Source organism: Mesoplodon bidens (assembly GCF_964165515.1).
Source record: "Mesoplodon bidens genome assembly, chromosome: 10".
NCBI classification, from domain to species: domain Eukaryota; kingdom Metazoa; phylum Chordata; class Mammalia; order Artiodactyla; family Ziphiidae; genus Mesoplodon; species Mesoplodon bidens.
The window spans coordinates 75942077-75960347 of record NC_138172.1 but is presented as its reverse complement, the minus strand read 5'-3'; the positions used below and the strand labels follow the sequence as shown (position 1 = coordinate 75960347).

Sequence of the window (18271 nt, the reverse complement as noted above, 5' to 3'; positions counted from 1 at the left end):
CGTTGATGAACATTTGCTTCATGAATTCAGATAGCACAGCGGTGAATATCTACCTATCTATCTATCTATCTATTATCTTGTACCGTGTAATGTGTCTTTAGGATAAATTCTTAGAGGTGAAATTATTGGGTCAAAAAGTGTTGTGTTTTTTCATTTTGATAAGATTTGCCAAATTGCTATCCATAGAGGTTGTACTAGATATACTCCTATAAGGAATTCTGAGAGTGGTACCTCTAGACCAGAGTTATAGTAACATACAGGCTGCTATTTCTTTCTCTTGATTCTTTAATGTTGATGACCTGGCATCTGGTATCCACTGCACTTGTAAGTAAATTAGCTTATCATTTCAAGAACATGGAGGTTCCATTTTTAATGTAAATAATAGCCTAATGCTGTTAATAACTAACATGTGTCAGGCACTGTTCTAAGTGGTTTACACATATCAACTCATTTAATTTTCACAGCAACCCTATAGAGCAATTATAATTATTATCCAGTTTACAGATGAGAAAACTAAAGTGCAGAGATATTACATAACTTGACAGAACTGGTAACTGATATGGCTGGGATCTGGACCCAGGTATTTGGGAAGCCAGAGTCTACAACTGAATCATGAGACTATAATGCCCCTATTTTATTTTTTTTAAATCATGTTGCATACATTTCTTGAGTTGATATCCATAGTCTTATTGCAAATAACCTTTCTGTTTCTTGTGTTTCTTTGTACTTTCAAACCTGCCTTTTACAGATGAGGCAAATTAAAATAGAAAGTTTTTGTTTTATTTTGTTTTTGCATGGAGGATACCTAGAAAACTAGGAACCAAGTTGAAATGATCTTTTACGACAGTCCACAGTATTATAAATAAATATATAGCAATTTTACATTTTTTATTTTAAAATTGATGACCCTCAAGTTATTTCAGAAATATGTCCAACAGGCTCCCAAGAAACATTTATAATAATAAATGTTTAAATGTTTTTTAAAAAAATAGTTTCCTGTGGTCCTTTCAGCAAGCCCCTATGACACTTTTCATCTGCACGCAAGTGGCTGTATTCTTCTGTACCTTGACAGGTAGGCCTAGGTGAAATATTGGGGGCATAAAAATTGCATTTGGTTGGTCTGCTAGGAAGGGGTCATGTAAAAGTCATCTTTGATTTGTTAATGGAATTTTTTTTTAGATGTAGTATATGGCAGCAATGATGTGCATCCTAAGGGAAAAAACCGTCCATTTTATGAAAGTTTATTTTCATATTTTATACACTGTAGTTCTGTTGTGTGTTTTTGATTTAGTAACAATTTATGTGTTTTTCTGTCGCAGAGCACTGCGGCCTGTGGTGGTGAGGCTCACAGCGATGCCATCCAGCCCTGCCACATCAGAGAGGCCGTTCGACGCTACAGCCACAAGATTGGCCCCCTTTCCCCATTCACAGTACGTAATAACAGAGTTATAAAAAGTTATATTTATAATCTGAAAGAATTTTGATTTTCAAGTGGTCAAATGAAGCAGCAGTGGAATTGTTGAAAGCAATTTGTGGTGACTGTAATTTTGTTGTATAAAAGTGGCATAATTCTCTTGGGAAATAAAAGTTAGTCATTTTTGTCTCTTTTTGGAAGGACAACTTTTTTTCTACAAAATATTATTTTCTTTCAATTACAAATTATGCTTTTTTTGTTGGGGCTTATATTTTCTATTTTTTAAAGCTTAGGTTATAAAACTTTTTTTGTCAAATTATATGTATCCAAATATTGCTAGAAGCACTTTATACTTTAAAATTGGTTAGATTGGCAATACCACTTCTATCAGATGTTCTGCTCCTAAACATACTTTGAGTTGGAAGAAGAAGAAATGATTTCTTTACTGGCTTTGAAGTAGGCTGAAAGGCAGACAGTCTTCCACATCTTCAAATGGTTTTAAAGCTTATAATCAAGGTTTGTTTTGGTTTTTTTTTAATGGAGAATTAAAGACTTTATATTTCAACAGCCTAAAGAAAGTGTGTGTGTCCATGTGTGTGTGTCTGTGTGTGTGTGTGTGTTTTAATTAAATGCTCATCTTGTGGCCCTTTTAAAAAAAATCTTTGTTCATGTCAGTATAACTTTCTCCAAGTCCTTCTCTGTTTATAAGGAATTGGTTTGATTTTCAGAAAGTTAGGTTTGATTTATGACTAAAGAACAGTAGAATTTACCATTTGTTTGTTTTTTTGTTATTTTTTTAATTTATTTATTTTTGGCTGCACTGGGTCTCAGTTGCTGCACACGGGCTTTCTCTAGTTGCAGTGAGGGGGGGCTACTCTTTGTTGTGGTGCGCAGGCTTCTCATTGCAGTGGCTTCTCTTTTTGCGGAGCACGGGCTCTAGGTGCACGGGCTTCAGTAGTTGTGGCTCTCGGGCTCTAGAGTGCAGGCTCAGTAGTTGTGGCGCACGGGCTTAGTTGCTCCACGGTATGTGGGATCTTCCCGGACCAGGGCTCAAATCCGTGTCCCCTGCGTTGGCAGACGGATTCTCAACCACTGAGCCACCAGGGAAGCCCTGTTTGGGTTTTTTTTGGACTCACATCTGCTTTAACATACTAAAGCAGAATATATATGTATAACATTACACATACATATGTACATAAAATAATATGTGTTTTTTCCTAAGAGTGGATTTTACTATTATCTGTTGATAGAAGTCATGATTTCTTCTAAATTATAGCATCTCCTTTTTTCTTATGTTTCAGTTAAAGAGAATGCTTTCTTACCATCCTTTGTTTTCATTGTTATTGTTAATTGTATGCATTCTCCGTGTGACAGCAAGAATGTGTCAAAGCTTTTTATATATGTCTCTAGAAGCTTTTTGTAATGGTGACAATTATTTTTACTTCTGATTAATACCTTAAATTTGTCATATATTATAAGAATGTGATTTATCATATTTATATTAATCATATGTTGCTGATAAAGCAATATATCCTTTTGCATGAGTGGTTTTAGATTATTACAATTGAAAACAAGGAAATCAATATCTCTTGTTTTATTTTTTCCTACATGACAGGTGAGGCTATTTAAAGCAATAAGCCAAAAGAGATGAAATTTAGAAAAATATGAGATGATTGGAAGAATTTACGAACCAACTGAAGTTGAAAGAACCAATTTATAACAAAGGATTAAAAATATCAAATCCATAGATACGAGCCAAATAATGACTAATAGCCTGAGGCAGTGGAGAAGAGAGAGAAGAAAAAGACAGAGTCGGTAATATCTAGAAGTAATTAAAGGGTAGCAAGGGGAAACAGGATTTTTGAGAAATAACCTAAAATGGTAACTAAAAGTAATGGATAAAATTAGATAACGGAAAATATATCTAATGTAAAGGGAAAATCTCCTAATCATGAAGTCTGTGATGTTTCCTCAAAAGGAAGTGGTGGCAGTGGTAGCTGTTTAATTCTTCAAGTTTTTTTATTTTTAAAAAGACTGGACAGATCACTTGAGAACCATCTTGGTTGATGACGTGTGTGTGTGTGTGTGTGTGTGTGTGTGTGTGTACATGTGTATTCATGATGCTCTATTACTCATGTATTATTGCTTTTATAATCTAAGATTGTAGTATATGGTCAGGAAATATACTTGAAATATTCAGAATATATATATTCAGATATAGTTTAAGCTAATTTTTGTCTAACAAACATATAACTAATATGGTTTTTAAAACTAATAATGCAATTTTAAAATGCTTAGTTTAAATAGATCTGGAAAATAGAACAAATAAGCCATGGTCTTGGAGGTTCCCTTAGCTACTACCAGAGCAGACGAGCAAAATCAACAACAGATGAGAAAGAACTCCACCACAGAAGGACACTGAGTTTTTATCACTCCTCGGAAAGGACCCACCTTGAAAGGTCTACTCCATTACCTGGAGTTATAAGAATTTGCCCAGCCTACAGGACTGAATATACCTACTCCATTTTATGTCATGAGTAGTAGGATCAGGCAGACACAGTTTCTTGGTATATATTACAATACTTAAATCTGCCTTTTAAAGTTAAAAATTCTCTTTAAAGTACAATAGATTGGCAGACTGTGTATATTAACAGTGTGAACACCTGTCCTGGATCCCTCCTACCTTCAGTGCTTAAAGGAGGTGCTCCTGATGCTGGGGAGATGCTGATGCTGAGTTCCCTGGTGCCCACTCCCTGAGATGATACTTTATGCTGCACTGGGGACACTTTGCTTCCTAGGCTTTGAGCTGCGGCTCCTGAGAGGAGGCATGTGGGCTGTGTCTATAGCAATCATAGACTGAGACTGAATTTTATACAGAAAGGCTGAGCTAACTTACCTCCAGTATAAAATTTCCTTTGTAAACTAAAATGGCCATGAACAACGAGTTTACATTTTTGAAACATAGAGATTTTGTCTTTGCAGCATTTCATTCTAAATCTCAAGTGCTTGTCTAATGTATATATAAATGAGATGTCTAATTTAGAATATCCATAACTCGATTGATATATAGCTAATTCCCAATAATTTGAAATTGATTTGGAGAATTAAAATGACTGAACCAGTAGGTTACATGGAAACTGAATTCCAACATCAATCAATAAACCAAGAAAAATTTGCTTTTGGTGAGGCATCATTCTGTCTTCTACTGTATGACTTCCGATGATCAAATTCAGGAATACAATTCATTGTATAAAGAATTGTAAGTGAGTTCTTCCCCTTGGGAATTAGTTGAAATGACAGAAGAAAGGAATAATTAAAGCCACATTAGGTGGAGGGGAGAAAAGAGTACAAACAATGCTTTGCACTGAGTAGCTGCTGGAGTGGAGAGAGAAGGGGCCTCATGGTGGAAACATCAGTTTCCTGCCACTCATATGAGGGCTATGGAGACACTTATAAACTACCCATCCCCACTCAACCAATTATAACTATGCTGTCTTTGGCATGTTGGTTTTAATCGATGACTTCTTTCTTTTCTGTGTTGTTATTTATTCTTAATCCTATGCAGAAGATCAGAAGAGAGTATCATACCTAGAAGACTAAAGTAATTCTCCTGACATTAAGCTATTCATTAGATTTTTTTGCAACTGTTCCCACCCCTGTATTCCTGATCTTCCATATACACATGCTAAAGAACATTTAAAGAGACTAGTTTACTTTTTGCTTATTATTTATTTTTTCCTAAATAATTCTGAAAATCGCTTCAGTCTGTGATGTGTAGTCATTACTTTAGAGTACTTATGCAAACTGGGGGTGTCCTAAGTCATTTTGATGCTTGTCATCTTATCTTGTCCTTTTACTCATCGTAGTTGGCATTACGTGAGGTTATATTGTGTGGTGATTAAGACTTGATTCTAGAGCCAAATTGCCCAGATTCAGATCCCAGCTCTGCACCTACTAGCAATGTAGCGTAAGGAAGTTTCTTAACCTCTCTCTGGTAGAATAGAACATACCTCATGATAGAATCCAACGAATACTATGAACTTGAGTGGTAAGCTCTTAATGTATTATATTAATAATAGTGGAAGTCATCATAGCACGAGTAGCTGTAGTATATTTTCTAAAAGGTTTCAGATAAGGATACAAACGGACTAAAGTAGAAACCATTCCCCCCACCACCAACCACACAGACATACAAACAAACACAGAGGCCTCACTTTGTAATGCTAGAAGAAACTAAAACTCGAATATAATGTGATTTCTTTACAGACTTATAATTTATACCATTAAAACTTAAATACTATTTAAAGATTATTGTTCCTGAGAATAAATTAATGTTCATTTTCACTTTTTGAATTAATCGTGGTTGAGGAACTTTAATGGATTTTTTTTATCACCACTGTCACGTTAAAAAATAAGGTCTCAGTAACTGAGTGTACATAGTTTCCACTCGATTTTTGCATACTAGCTCCTGTGAAATAGAAATCTAAGGAACAAACCGCATGGCCTCAGATTTATAAAGCTGCATCAAATTCAGTTTATGTGAGTTTATACATTTGTGTAAGTTACCAAAAAAGGTTTTCAGAGACTGATGTGTATATCAAAGTTGGTGATAATTTTTTAAACATTAATTATTACTAGCCTCATTTTTTTCAGTTTTTAAAATTTCCTCATTTTACTGATTATGAAAGTAATGCTAGAATGTCAGAAAATTAAGAAAATATAGAAAAATAAAGGATAAAATAAAACTTACATTAAAAAGAGCTTCAGGGCCTAAAAAAAATGTTTAGCGAAAGCTTTAAATGAATTGTCCTATTAGACAGTTAACTGGTATTTAATTGTTTTAATTGAATTTAATTATTTAACTGAAGAGTACTTTCTTGCAGCCTAAAAATTCAAATGCTTTTGGCAATGGTTTTTTTTTTTAATTCTTATAATTATGTGGGTCTAGAAGGAAAGAGCATTTAAAAATTTTGAGAATGAAGTAGACTTTTATAGTTAGAGCATTTTGTTTTTTCTCTCAGAGAAAATACCCCCAAAGAGTAACCCAGTGGACTGTGTTGTCTATCATGAAGAAGATGGTCAGACATGTGTTTTATCTAGATCCTTGCTGTGTACAAGCAGTGGGTGGTGCCCATGGTTACCTACTCTGAAGCCCAATCCCAGCGCTCAGCGAGAAGTGCTGGAAATGGCTGATAGAAAACCGGGTCTATAATTTTGAAAGCCAGAGAAAGCAAACTGTGTACACCAAATGGGATGACATAATCCCGTGTGTAATGCCTAAATATATTTTAGTTTCTCCTGAGTGATATTCACAGTAGAAAAATATCTCACCCCCCCTAAGCTTACATATTATCAGGTGTCTTTCTATTGAAGTAGAATAGCAAAACAATAAAATTTCTCATTTAAGGATGGTCATTCATCTAAATGGTACCTTAAATGCATCCCTAAAAGTGAGTGGCTTCAAAATCCACTCAACTGTATTAAATTGTGAGACAGCTGGCTAAGTATTTTAAAGCTGGCTAAGACTTGAGAAAATCAGTTAAACTCAGTCTCAGAGATGCTTTGCCTTGTACCCAGTGGCACCTTGTAAGTGAATGCCGGGGCTGACCCTGGAATCCAGCCTCCTGACTCTCAGCTGACTGCTCTTCCACTGTGGCCATTTAGCTTGATGTATATATGTCTATTAGGGGTGCTAGGGATGCTCTCATATCATTGGTCCTTCAGAAGTGTTCACAATAGACAAATAAGGATCAAAATAAAAAAATTTCCTTTAAGAATCCCTCACATTAAACTTTTAAAAACAAAAGTGGCATAGCAGATTGCTTTGACTATTTTGGTCTAGAATTTCACATTCATGAATAATTCTTATGTCTTGAGTGCATTAGATTTTGTCTGCATTTTATGTGTTCAACCTGGAAAATTAAATGTCACAAAATATTAGAGTACTCTTCAAATGTAAATACCAAGTAGAAACTGGGTATGAATTCTTAAATATTTTTTAAGAATTTTGTTTTTTACTGGAAGTAAGAATTTCTCAATAAATTTTTTGGAAGTACTAAGTCTGTCGTTATAGGTTGGAACCAATTACTTTTTCATAGTTAATGGGCCACTGGTTCTCAGAAAAAAAATTAACGTGGTATATTTATCATATAAGAATAACCTAAAAGTGGGCCTTCTCTAGAAAAAAATGTAAATATTTTAATTTAATTGTTTTTAATTTTAAAATAAGGTGAGACGGAAATTACAATTACAAAACGTATTCTGTCAAATTATAAAATAACAGCATCCCTAGGTCATAAACAGTTGAGTATCAGAAATTTTATATGGTTCAACTAACACAGTGTTCAATTTAGAATTAGGGAGAAAATGTTTGAAATGTGGTAATAAAAACATTAGAAGAAATTGGGAGAGAAAATCATTAGAATCCAAGAAAAGTGTTGGGTGATCAAATAATAACTTTTATAATATTTTTAAAGAAACTTTTCACCTGCATTGTGTTATTCTTACAACACAGCAAGATGAGTGTTGTTATCCCCACTTTGTAGATGAGAAAACGGATATTTAGAGAAAAATCAAGTAACCAGCTTAAGGTTACATTGTAAGTACCAGAGCTCTATCTGTGGACAGGAGCTAAATACTCTGTGGTTAACTGGGACCACAGGCTTCAATGAATTCTCACTAATCCTCCTCATTAAACTCCATCTTTGCATACTGGCCTCTATTCTTAACTGTTTAAGCAGTCTTATCCTGAAAATGTGAGATAGCATTTCCTAAACTACATTGCGTAGAAGACAAGTGTTGCAAGAGGTATTAAACCTCCATAAGAGAAGGGTTTCTTTATCAAATATTCCAGCAACTCTGTATGTAGAAGATCCACTCTTAAAATCTCATTCAATAAGAATAGTGAAGGTGTTTGAAAATCAAAGTTATGATGTAATGTTATATTCATCACAGTATCCACTTTATTTCCATATTTTATTTTATTTACACACTTCTCTTTATTTGAGAAGTTTTCATTCACAGATATAGCAGTTTTTAATAACGATCTACACAGACCTCCAATAGTCTTGGCTCAAAAGAGAAATAGTAAGAATTTTTTGCTCAAAAGTTGTTTCACTAACAGTATCTAACAAGTGCTCACATTTTTAAACTGATAATGTTTAAAGGGCATCAATATATGGATTTCTTATCCAGTATATAATTCTTCATGGTTTTCTGGAAATATTTTAAGGTATCGTAAAAACACTATAAGCTATTCAAAGATGTCATAAAGAAAATCTCAGTCACCTGAAAATCCTTCCCTGAAAAATACTTGTTTAAAGTTTCAGGGTCATGTTTATTTTGCTTTGCCTGTGGAATCCAAATTTGCTGAATTCATTACTGATACTTTTTTCTGCTGTTGTAAGCACAGCATCATAATTCTGTGTTGGCATAATCATGTTACATTGTGAAACTGTTTAGTTAATGTTTTTTGTTTTTTTTTTTTTTTTTTTTTTTTTTTTTTTTTTTTTTGCGGTATGCGGGCCTCTCACTGTTGTGGCCTCTCCCGTTGCGGAGCACAGGCTCCGGACGCGCAGGCTCAGCGGCCATGGCTCACGGGCCCAGCCGCTCCGCGGCACGCGGGATCCTCCCAGACCGGGGCACGAACCCGTGTCCCCTGCATCAGCAGGCGGACTCTCAACCACTGCGCCACCAGGGAAGCCCTAGTTAATGTTTTTTAATCATCAGGCAGAATGCAGGGAGAAGGGAAGAGAGATCTTATGTCATTTGAACTTTTGCAGCAACACCTTAAATTGGGACAGTGAATTTGTTTACAAAGAGTTATCCAGTTCCGCTTTTAAAAATTATGATGTTATTAACAGCTGGTTTGTCTCTTCAGTAAACAGGGACTATTCAAACACATTTTGCTTTTTTCTGCCTTCACTTTTGTATCAGCAGTAAGGACCTCACATTCAGTTCAGCATGGGCTATACACTCTAAGGTGACGTACTCACTTGCACAGTTTTACATAGAGGATTTATTTGGGCTGCTTTAAATACCAAAAAACAAAACTAACAGGCCAGAATTCCAAAACATCATTTCCTAAACAACAAAACATTTACAGGAAGTTCAATATAAAACACAAGATGACAGAACCTTTATTTCAAGTAGCACAAAAAATTGGAAATGGACATTCTCGTCAAACGTCTGTGAGGCCCCTAAAAGTCCTGCAGAGAGTCCTAGAATTTTCAGGAATATAATTTGAAAAGGAACCAATCAGTGTTCTCTAATGGGGGACATGAATTTGAAGTTGTTCAAGAAGGTAACATATCTCTATTCATTGTTAACGGCAGGCTGTATCGTGGAGAACAGAGGAATTTGAACATGAGTACAAGGAAAGGAGTAGTTGACAACTAAGAGAAACTTTTTGAGCAGAATATTCTAAAAGGACCACATCTTGAGATTTGAATGTGTTATTATGGTTTCTAGGTTTTTGCAGTCTTCTGAGGGAATGAAGATAGAATAGAAAAATATTTTGAGTGACTCCCGAAAGGAAATTGTTTTTTCTTAAAAAAAAAAAAAATCACAGGACTCTTTTAACTCACAAATTCATGAAAGCAGCAAGAAGATTAGTTGGGAGGAACTAAACTAAGCTGAGATATTTCTAAACTTAAAAATTATGCTCTGCAAATGGCAAGAAATTTTCCTTTTAAGTCTATAAATAAGATTGTAAACACTGAGTTAGACATAAACTCATTACATTGGTCAGGTTCACCTAGCAAAAATACCATTAAAATTTTTCAATTAACATTTTATATCTAAACTAAATGAATATTAGGAAAGAACACAATGGTTTTATTGGGATAGATTCTTTATTAACCATTGCCAGAAACATCTAACCGTCATAAGCATGTTTTGTTTAAGTGAAACATTTGCGTACTGTTTTATTGATAGTGTGACAGAAATTCCCTCCAAACAGCCATGAGGAGAGCCTGTTGAACTGGAGATGATTTACTTTTTGATGATTTCTTAAATAGTGTTATACACTTCAGTCACACAAATATAATCATTGAACTGTCATTTAATTTACTGATGTAGTTGCAGAGTTAATCCTACAACATAATAAGTGGATTGTTTTAAGTGGAAAGTTTACACCTTCCAAAAACGAAACTGATACCTAGCTGTTATTGTGCCCAACATATATTTAAGGCTGTATCCAAGGTAGGAAAAAAAAAACGCAGGAAAAAAATAATTATGCCTTGTTTTCCTGACTGGTGTTTTAATTATGATTTGATTTAAACCAAATCCCCTAGGCTATGTATGTGCAGATCAAATATTCCACTCCCACACACCACCTCTGCATGACCCCAAGCTGTGAGAAGAGAAAATTCATAGCCCATATGTCAGTCAGATGTTAATTCTTGCCCTGGCACCTGGATAGGCTCTCCCACCTGATTGGAGTGCATTTGCAGTTCTGGGCATATACCCAAAATGTGGAGTAGGCTCTCCAGATCTGGAAATATTTTGGCTGATTAGTTCTCAGAGGTCACTAGGGCAGAGCCCAGTGTCAGTGTCTGAATTGGCCCAGGTGCATTCAAGGTGACAGTTGGGCAGCTGTGCCGCTGCTGGAAGTACCAGGGAAGGAGTATCTGAGTTACCTCTCTGGCTCCTGAAGCTCACAGCCTGGCCTACAGGTTCCTGTCGATTCCAATTCAAACACTTGTGCAGATTTTATAGTTTCCAGGAGAGAAGTTAGAGACTATATTTCTGGCTCCGATTTAATTCTACATTCCTGATCTAACCTAAAACACCCACTCTCATATTCTGGACTAATTAGGTAAGAGCCTAATAAGTAAATAAGTTATAGTTGACCACATTGGTCATTGAAGCAAACTTTTGGTGTTTAAAAAAAGGGGGGAGGGGATGGTGGGGGAGAAGAGGAGAAAAAAGAGAGGAGAGGAGAGGAGGGGAGAGGAGGGAGAAAACCAGCCTAGGCTCCACACGGTGCTTTTCTCTGAAGCCACTGTCTAAAGAAGACAGCATTAGGGATTGATCCTCATGTGGGTAAACTAACGACACTTCCGTTTTTGGTGGCGCAGTATCTTTCACCCACACAACCAGCTCACAAATGATTAAGAGAAAAAGATGAATAAGGAGGCAGGGCAAGACTGTACTGCTCTAAGTCAGTCTGTCACCTGCAACTGCCGAGAAACAATTCAAAGTACGTGCCTTCCTGAGAGGATGGAGGCGCCCTTCACATACAAAGGATAGCACTTGCTTTCTGAGTTTGGACTAGGTAATGACAGTCCATTTGGCAGAATCTTCATTGGTAAGATTGAAGTAGACCTGATTTAGAAGTGGAAGGACCAGTAGTGACATCCGTACGTGGCCTAAGATCCTTACAGCTCTGGTATCTCCGTTGATTAATTCAATGAACAATTGCCAGGCGTTGTTTTAGAAATCTGTTGAAAGCGGGCTATGGGAAAAGGAGATGAGTAGCTGGGTGTTCCAGTCTAGTGAAGGAGATGTGTATGTAAGCACTGCCGTGTGGTTGGCACTGTAACTGCGGGGGTGCGGGACACAGTGCTTCTGGCGCAGCGGAGACCGAGATCTGTCTGAGGAAGTCAAGGAAGCTTCCTCAGATCACTAACATTTGAACTGAGTTTATGAGACAGAGGTGAGGGAAATGAGTGAGAATTGCAAAAAAATAATTCAGGCAGAAAGAAGAGCAGGAATAAAATCGGGGGGAAAATGTAGGAAAGCAGAGTGGCTGTTTGGGCCAAGGTGAGGAACCGAGGAGTCCATCGAGAGGAGGAGAAGCATCAAAGGGAGGCTGATGACAGTGTGAGAAGGACTTCGAGTCACATGGCCTTCATGACGTAGGCCAGCAGTTATCTAACCGTGCTCTGCAGAAACCCTGACTTATTTTACAGGTATTCTGCAAAATAATAAAGAGTTTTCCCTAATTAATACAGATCAATTTTTATCTCTGATAAATATTGAGTTTTCAGTAAGATTTAGTTTGGAAAATTTCTTTTTAAACAACGGATACAGCCTTCAAGGAGTGATTTTAGAGTTTTTGAACAAGGGATTGATATGAACAAATTTGTATTCTAAAAAAATAACTCAGCTGATGGGTTGGAGGAGGGACTGGAGTTAGGAGATGTAATCGGCAGAGTCATCAGTCGGGTGACCGCTGCAGTATTGCAGGCAAGAGGGCAGAAAAGCCTCTGCTGAGGCAGTGACGTTGAGACCAGAGAAGACGGAATGTATTCAAGAGATACTTGGCTTAAAGAAAAAGTAGAACAAGATCCTGAACGAAAGACGAATAATAGATGACAAGTTGGTCATTTGGGTCAATGCATAAAACAGATAATTAGAAGTAGTCTCAAGAATAAAGTTATTACTCAGATGCTTACAGAGAATTTGCATGAAGTTTAAAGATTCAACAAGAAAACTAATTTCAACGGGGAAATTTCCTTGGGGGAAGGGGGGAAAGCTCAATGCATAGTTCACCTGAACCTAAAAAAGGAAACAAACACAGACATTCTAGCTTTCTGTTTGAACTTCTGGGAGTGTTTAGATATATGACCAGAAAGTCCCACAAATTATTATGCTGTTTGGATGAGCAAATTGACTTTCTAATCCATTAATGAATTTGGTCACGCATTCCTGAAAGATGACTCTAAGCTAGCCAGATTTTGCAAATATTTTCATCATTAAAGCCATGCCTCCAATAGCTTTGTGCTGGTGTAAGTTCCAAAGCATCTTTTTTCTAAACTTTGATTAGTGGCTTTCATCTCTGTGTGAACCCAGTATCTCTTCCCCACCCCCACCCCCAAAAAAGAAACTCTAAGGGAAGTAATGGGAGCAACACTGACTCAGTCACCAGATTTTGGAGGACTGATGAAATGATATGTCATTAGCATTTTTCCCTTGTTTTAACAGAAATCCAGTCTTACTGATGGTAGCGAGGCTTCTAAATGGAGACGCGCTGTGCGCAGTTCATCCTCACCCTACACTCCCTCCTCAACAACACGTCCATCTGTAAGAAGCACAGTCTCAATTTCAGACTTTCTACCCTTCCCTGCCATGACTCCCTCCTTCAGATTTATGAAAGAAAACATTTCTTTCTGTGAAAGGTTTTTGTACACCCGCATCTGGAAGTGTTTATTTCAGTGGCATGTAAGCTATCTGTGGATTTAGTTAGCACCAGACCCCCTTTTGTGTACTCCTGACTTAAAAATTTTATAAATGATCTTATTGAATTTGTGCCAGTGTGCACGTGGTTTGGCTGATTGCTGCATATATCCTTTACCTGCCAGTCACCTTTGATTTATGTTCCTTCTCCTAAGCTTTTACTTTCCAAAAATGGTGCCACTGAACTGTCCTCTAAATCATCTTACTGGTTAAATTACTCCAAGACGAGTCGGTATGTTTTGGGTTGCCTACAGACAGATGAATTTATGTTTTTCTGCCCTTACCCACTTCTAGCAAAGCCACTTATAGAGGAGGATTGGGCATGTTATGTCGTCGATCTCTTTATTCCAAATGAATACCATCTGAAACACTGTGCCAAGACCAAAGTGACAAAGAAGTGTTCTTTAGCATCCCCTTCTGTTCTGAGACCTTCTTTTACACATAAGTCTGTGCCTTGAACTGAATCTGATGTGAGGACTTTTCATTGCTCCGAAAAGAGGAAATAAAGTCTCTCAAACAAAATAAGTAAACTTCATCAGAAAGACTGAGACTTTGTAAAGTCTTTTGCTAACTTGTGAGTTTTATGATGTTTCCTGGAGAAAAGCAGGTGGCTTGGCAGTTATTTTAAATGTTGGCTATTTGTGGTAGTGGTTTCGAGGGGTTTCATGTTTCTGAAGAGACATCCTGAAAAGCTAATTCTTAAGAATGTTTGACAAAATGATGCATCATTTTGAACTAATTTTCCAGGAGTTCTTTGGTCACTGACCATGCTGTTTAACTTGATCTTGCAGGTTACCAGCTATCACCACAGGGGGTAACCTTAATACTTACGGTGAATTTGCTGACTAGGAAGCCAGTACTGTGCTGACAGAGCAAAGCAATACTGATAGAATTTTTTAAATAGCTTTTAGACATGCAAATAGCTCACTTAAAAAAGCTTTGCAAAGAGCTGCTCTTTTTCTGTTCCATGTGGTGATAGGGGAGTATTTTTAAATTTCATGATTGTACTTGAAATGATGTGGAAGCATTTCAAATACTTGGATTACACAGATCTCAGTGTCATAGTTCACAAACTACTGGAAGCAAAGGATAGAGCTTCTAGGCTACTTTGCTGTGGTCCCACCAAGCCTGGAGGTATATATTCCAAAACACTCAGGAGTCTTCATTTATACTTCTAAAACTTTGTGCGGGGCTCCCTGTGTTCTGCCAAGGTGAAAGATGTCTCAGGAGTGTGTCAGTCACATTTGCACAGCTTAGTCAGTCATCCTCCTGGCATGCTTTTCAGAGACATGGGGGACTACGGTTGTTAAGAAATCAGCACCAGATATGTGAGCAATGTATTTCCATTAACATGTCGCTTTGATTAAAAAATATACATGTGTGTATATATAGTGTTTTAGATAGGTGTAATTTATATATGTATGTGTATGTATACACATACACATATATATAGTCTCATTTAAAAAGATTGTCTTGGGACTTCCCCGGTGGTGCAGTGGTTAAGATTCACTCTGCCAGTGCAGAGGACACGGGTTCGAGCCCTAGTCCGGGAAGACCCCACATGCCGCAGAGCAACTTAAGCCTGTGCACCACAACTAGTGAGCCTGTGCTCTAGAGCCCGCGAGCCACAACTACTGAAGCCTGCGCGCCTAGAGCCTGTGCTCTGCAACAAGAGAAGCCACAGCAATGAGAAGCCCGCGCACCGCAACGAAGAGTAGCCCCTGCTCGCCACAGCTAGAGAAAGCCCACGCACAGCAACGAAGACCCAACGCCGCCAAAAATAAATAAATAAATTTATTTTTTAAATATAAATTAAAAGATTGTCTTCTAAGGGTGTTAAATGTATGATATCATTTAATCATTACAACAACCTAGAAGATAGCATGATTATTAGTATCCTAAATAAATAAATATTAAAAGATTGTTTTAAATGAACCAAAAATTTCACTGATACTGTTTCATGTAAATCACTATTTAACATTCTACTGTCTTTGATGGTTAGAGTCAGATGACTTGCCTGAGCCTCAGTTTAATCATTTGTAAAAAATAAGCGATTTTTAGCAAATATCAATATTTAGTAATAACACTTGAAAGCTCCTAGCACTGTGCCTAAAATATAGAACATGAAAATGCAAACACAGTGTTTTCTTTTAAAATGATTATCATCTGAACAAAACTCGAGTAGAGATGACAAGGCTAGTTTCCCAACAGTGCCCTTCTGAGAACTGCAGAGGGAGGCCCAATCTGATATGTGAGTTTGGGGTGGAGACCCACACCCACTGATTGGCTTTCTTTGTAGCCTTCAGAGAATTCCTACTGTTTTTGTGTCCAGTTTCACATGTATAAAATGGGTAATAACGTGTTCTTGATAGTTTCAGAGCACCTTGAGATTCATGACCGCTGGACTCCTTTCCTGCTCCATATTGCTGCCCTTGTGTGGGCAAACAGGCCCATGCTGAGGACCATTTTACTTCCGGTGGTGGTGGCATTACTGACCACATATGGGAAGTGAGGCTTAGATGCAGAAAGAGTATGGTAAAAAGATGAAAAGCTACAGAAATTGTGGGTTGCAAAAAGTGACTGCCAAAAGCTTTTCCAGGAATGAGAGCTTAGAGAGGTTGGAAGATTTAGATTGAAAGGAAAGAATCAAATATATAGTACATTGCAAACTGATTTTAATTATGTTTCCAACTTGAGGATCAGGGAAGGACCCTTACCTAGAAAAGTTCCTACTCCTGCTTTCACTGATTCCTAAACTTCTACTAGGAGAGTCATTGACTTCTCTTAAAAATATTTTTTGTACCCATGTGAAGATTTGACTTCAGATATCTAGGTGAAAGGATTCATAATTCAACAAAATTGTTTGGTGATGATACTTTAGGTTTAGTAACTAGTATGGTCTTGGTGTGTTCTCTCAGTCCATTTCAGTAGGATCTTACTTAAGTTATTCAAGATAAATGAGAATTTATACTGTTTCCAAAAACCTCCTAAATATTAAGCTGTGAAATCTCTATTTCCCAGGTTATTCCAGTATCTAATCCTTACACACTTTTCTTCCAACTTAAATTGAAAATTTTTCTTTATTTCTCCATCGTGGAAAGAGAAATACTATATTATATGAACAAACTCTCTGAGGCCCTTTCTAATTTTGGTAGCAGTATTTCTCACACTTGCTTGGAAGAATTTTGTCACTGTCTCCACTTTAATCTCGAGACAGCTTCTGTACACCCATACTTTTAGGGGTTGGGGTCTAGAGGAGGAAACCTTTCCAGACTTGGAAAGATCTAAGCCCAGGGAGCTCCTGGTGATTCAGGGCATGGTAGAAAGAGTCAAGTCCCATCTCTTTCTTATTTCCTTGACTCTCTCTGAAATGTTTTCTCCTTTAGAGCCAAATTCTAAACTTTGACCTACTTTCCTCCAAGATACTTTGTATTTCCCAGTCTGATCAAAACCTACTGAGGACCTATCCCCAGCAGACCAAGGGACCATATTTTAACCATCTTGTATCTCCCTCAGTAAAGTACAATGCTTTTTGCTTAATTGGAGCTCAACATAAAAGAAGGATGAATGGATGGACAGATGGATGAAATGATGGTCTGAAGAGAGAACAACCTTCCAATGGACAAAGTCCAATCTTAATCTCCCTGATCAGTTTTAGGCCCCCTGAACTTGGTATACCCTATAAATGTGGATACTCCACTACCTTTGATTAAACAGTTTATAGATCACTGCAGGGCAGTAAAAAGAATGATATGGTTGCTTCATTATTACTATCCAGCATTAATCATTGATTCCTCTGGAATCTAAGGCAAAATAATGCCCAAGTTATCTCATCAGCAGAATCTATTTTAAAATTAATTTGCTCAATGGGTAGTTATGTACCAATCATATTGAAGAATTCTTAGGTATTGGCAAAGTATGAAGCTCAGCTCCTAGCATCATGTTGGAGCCATAATCAGAGCTAACATATACCTGTTTAATTGACTGACCTTTGCACTCTGCACCTTGATCAGCAATGAGGAACAAAGCTCCACATACTCAACCAATAAGAAGGAATTTTGCTATCGGTTGTAAGGCTGCAAGGATTATCTTTTTTTTTTTTAATTTTATTTATTTATTTACGGCTGTGTTGGGTCTTCGTTTCTGTGCGAGGGCTTTCTCTAGTTGCGGCAAGTGGGGGCCACTCCTCATCACGGTGCGCGGGCCTCTCATTATCGCGGCCTCTCTTGTTGCGGAGCACAGGCTCCAGACGCGCAGGCTCAGTAATAGTGGCTCACAGGGCTAGCTGCTCCGCGGCATGTGGGATCTTCCCAGACCAGGGCTCGAACCCATGTCCCCTGCATTGGCAGGCAGATTCTCAACCACTGCACCACCAGGGAAGCCCAAGGATTATCTTTTAACATCACTCTTCCATCATTTTGCAGAGTGGCTTTAGGAAATTAGATAATATATATAAAACATCCAATCCTCACAGCTGTTATTTTTTATCACAGAAACTAATCTTGTTTACATATATGTTATTTTTTTTAATTTATTATTTTTGGCTGCATTGGGTCTTTGTTGCTGCATGCGGGCTTTCTCTAGTTGTGGAGAGTGAGGGCTGCTCTTTGTTGCTGTGTGTGGGCTTCTCATTGTGGTGGCTTCTCTTTGTTGTGGAACAGGGGCTCTAGAGCACAG

At 37.3% G+C, this 18271-nt stretch overlaps 1 protein-coding gene across 8 annotated transcripts in view; it reads left to right on the top strand.

Annotated features, from left to right (window-relative positions):
* Nucleotides 1-18271, top strand: part of SUPT3H (SPT3 homolog, SAGA and STAGA complex component) — a 441549-nt gene that overhangs the window by 352911 nt on the left and 70367 nt on the right. For all 8 annotated transcript variants that reach the window (XM_081246855.1, XM_081246852.1, XM_081246857.1 and 5 more), the window contains one exon: nucleotides 1320-1430. In XM_081246855.1, the coding sequence (XP_081102981.1) occupies nucleotides 1320-1430 (111 nt within the window). The remainder of the gene's footprint in view (nucleotides 1-1319; nucleotides 1431-18271) is intronic.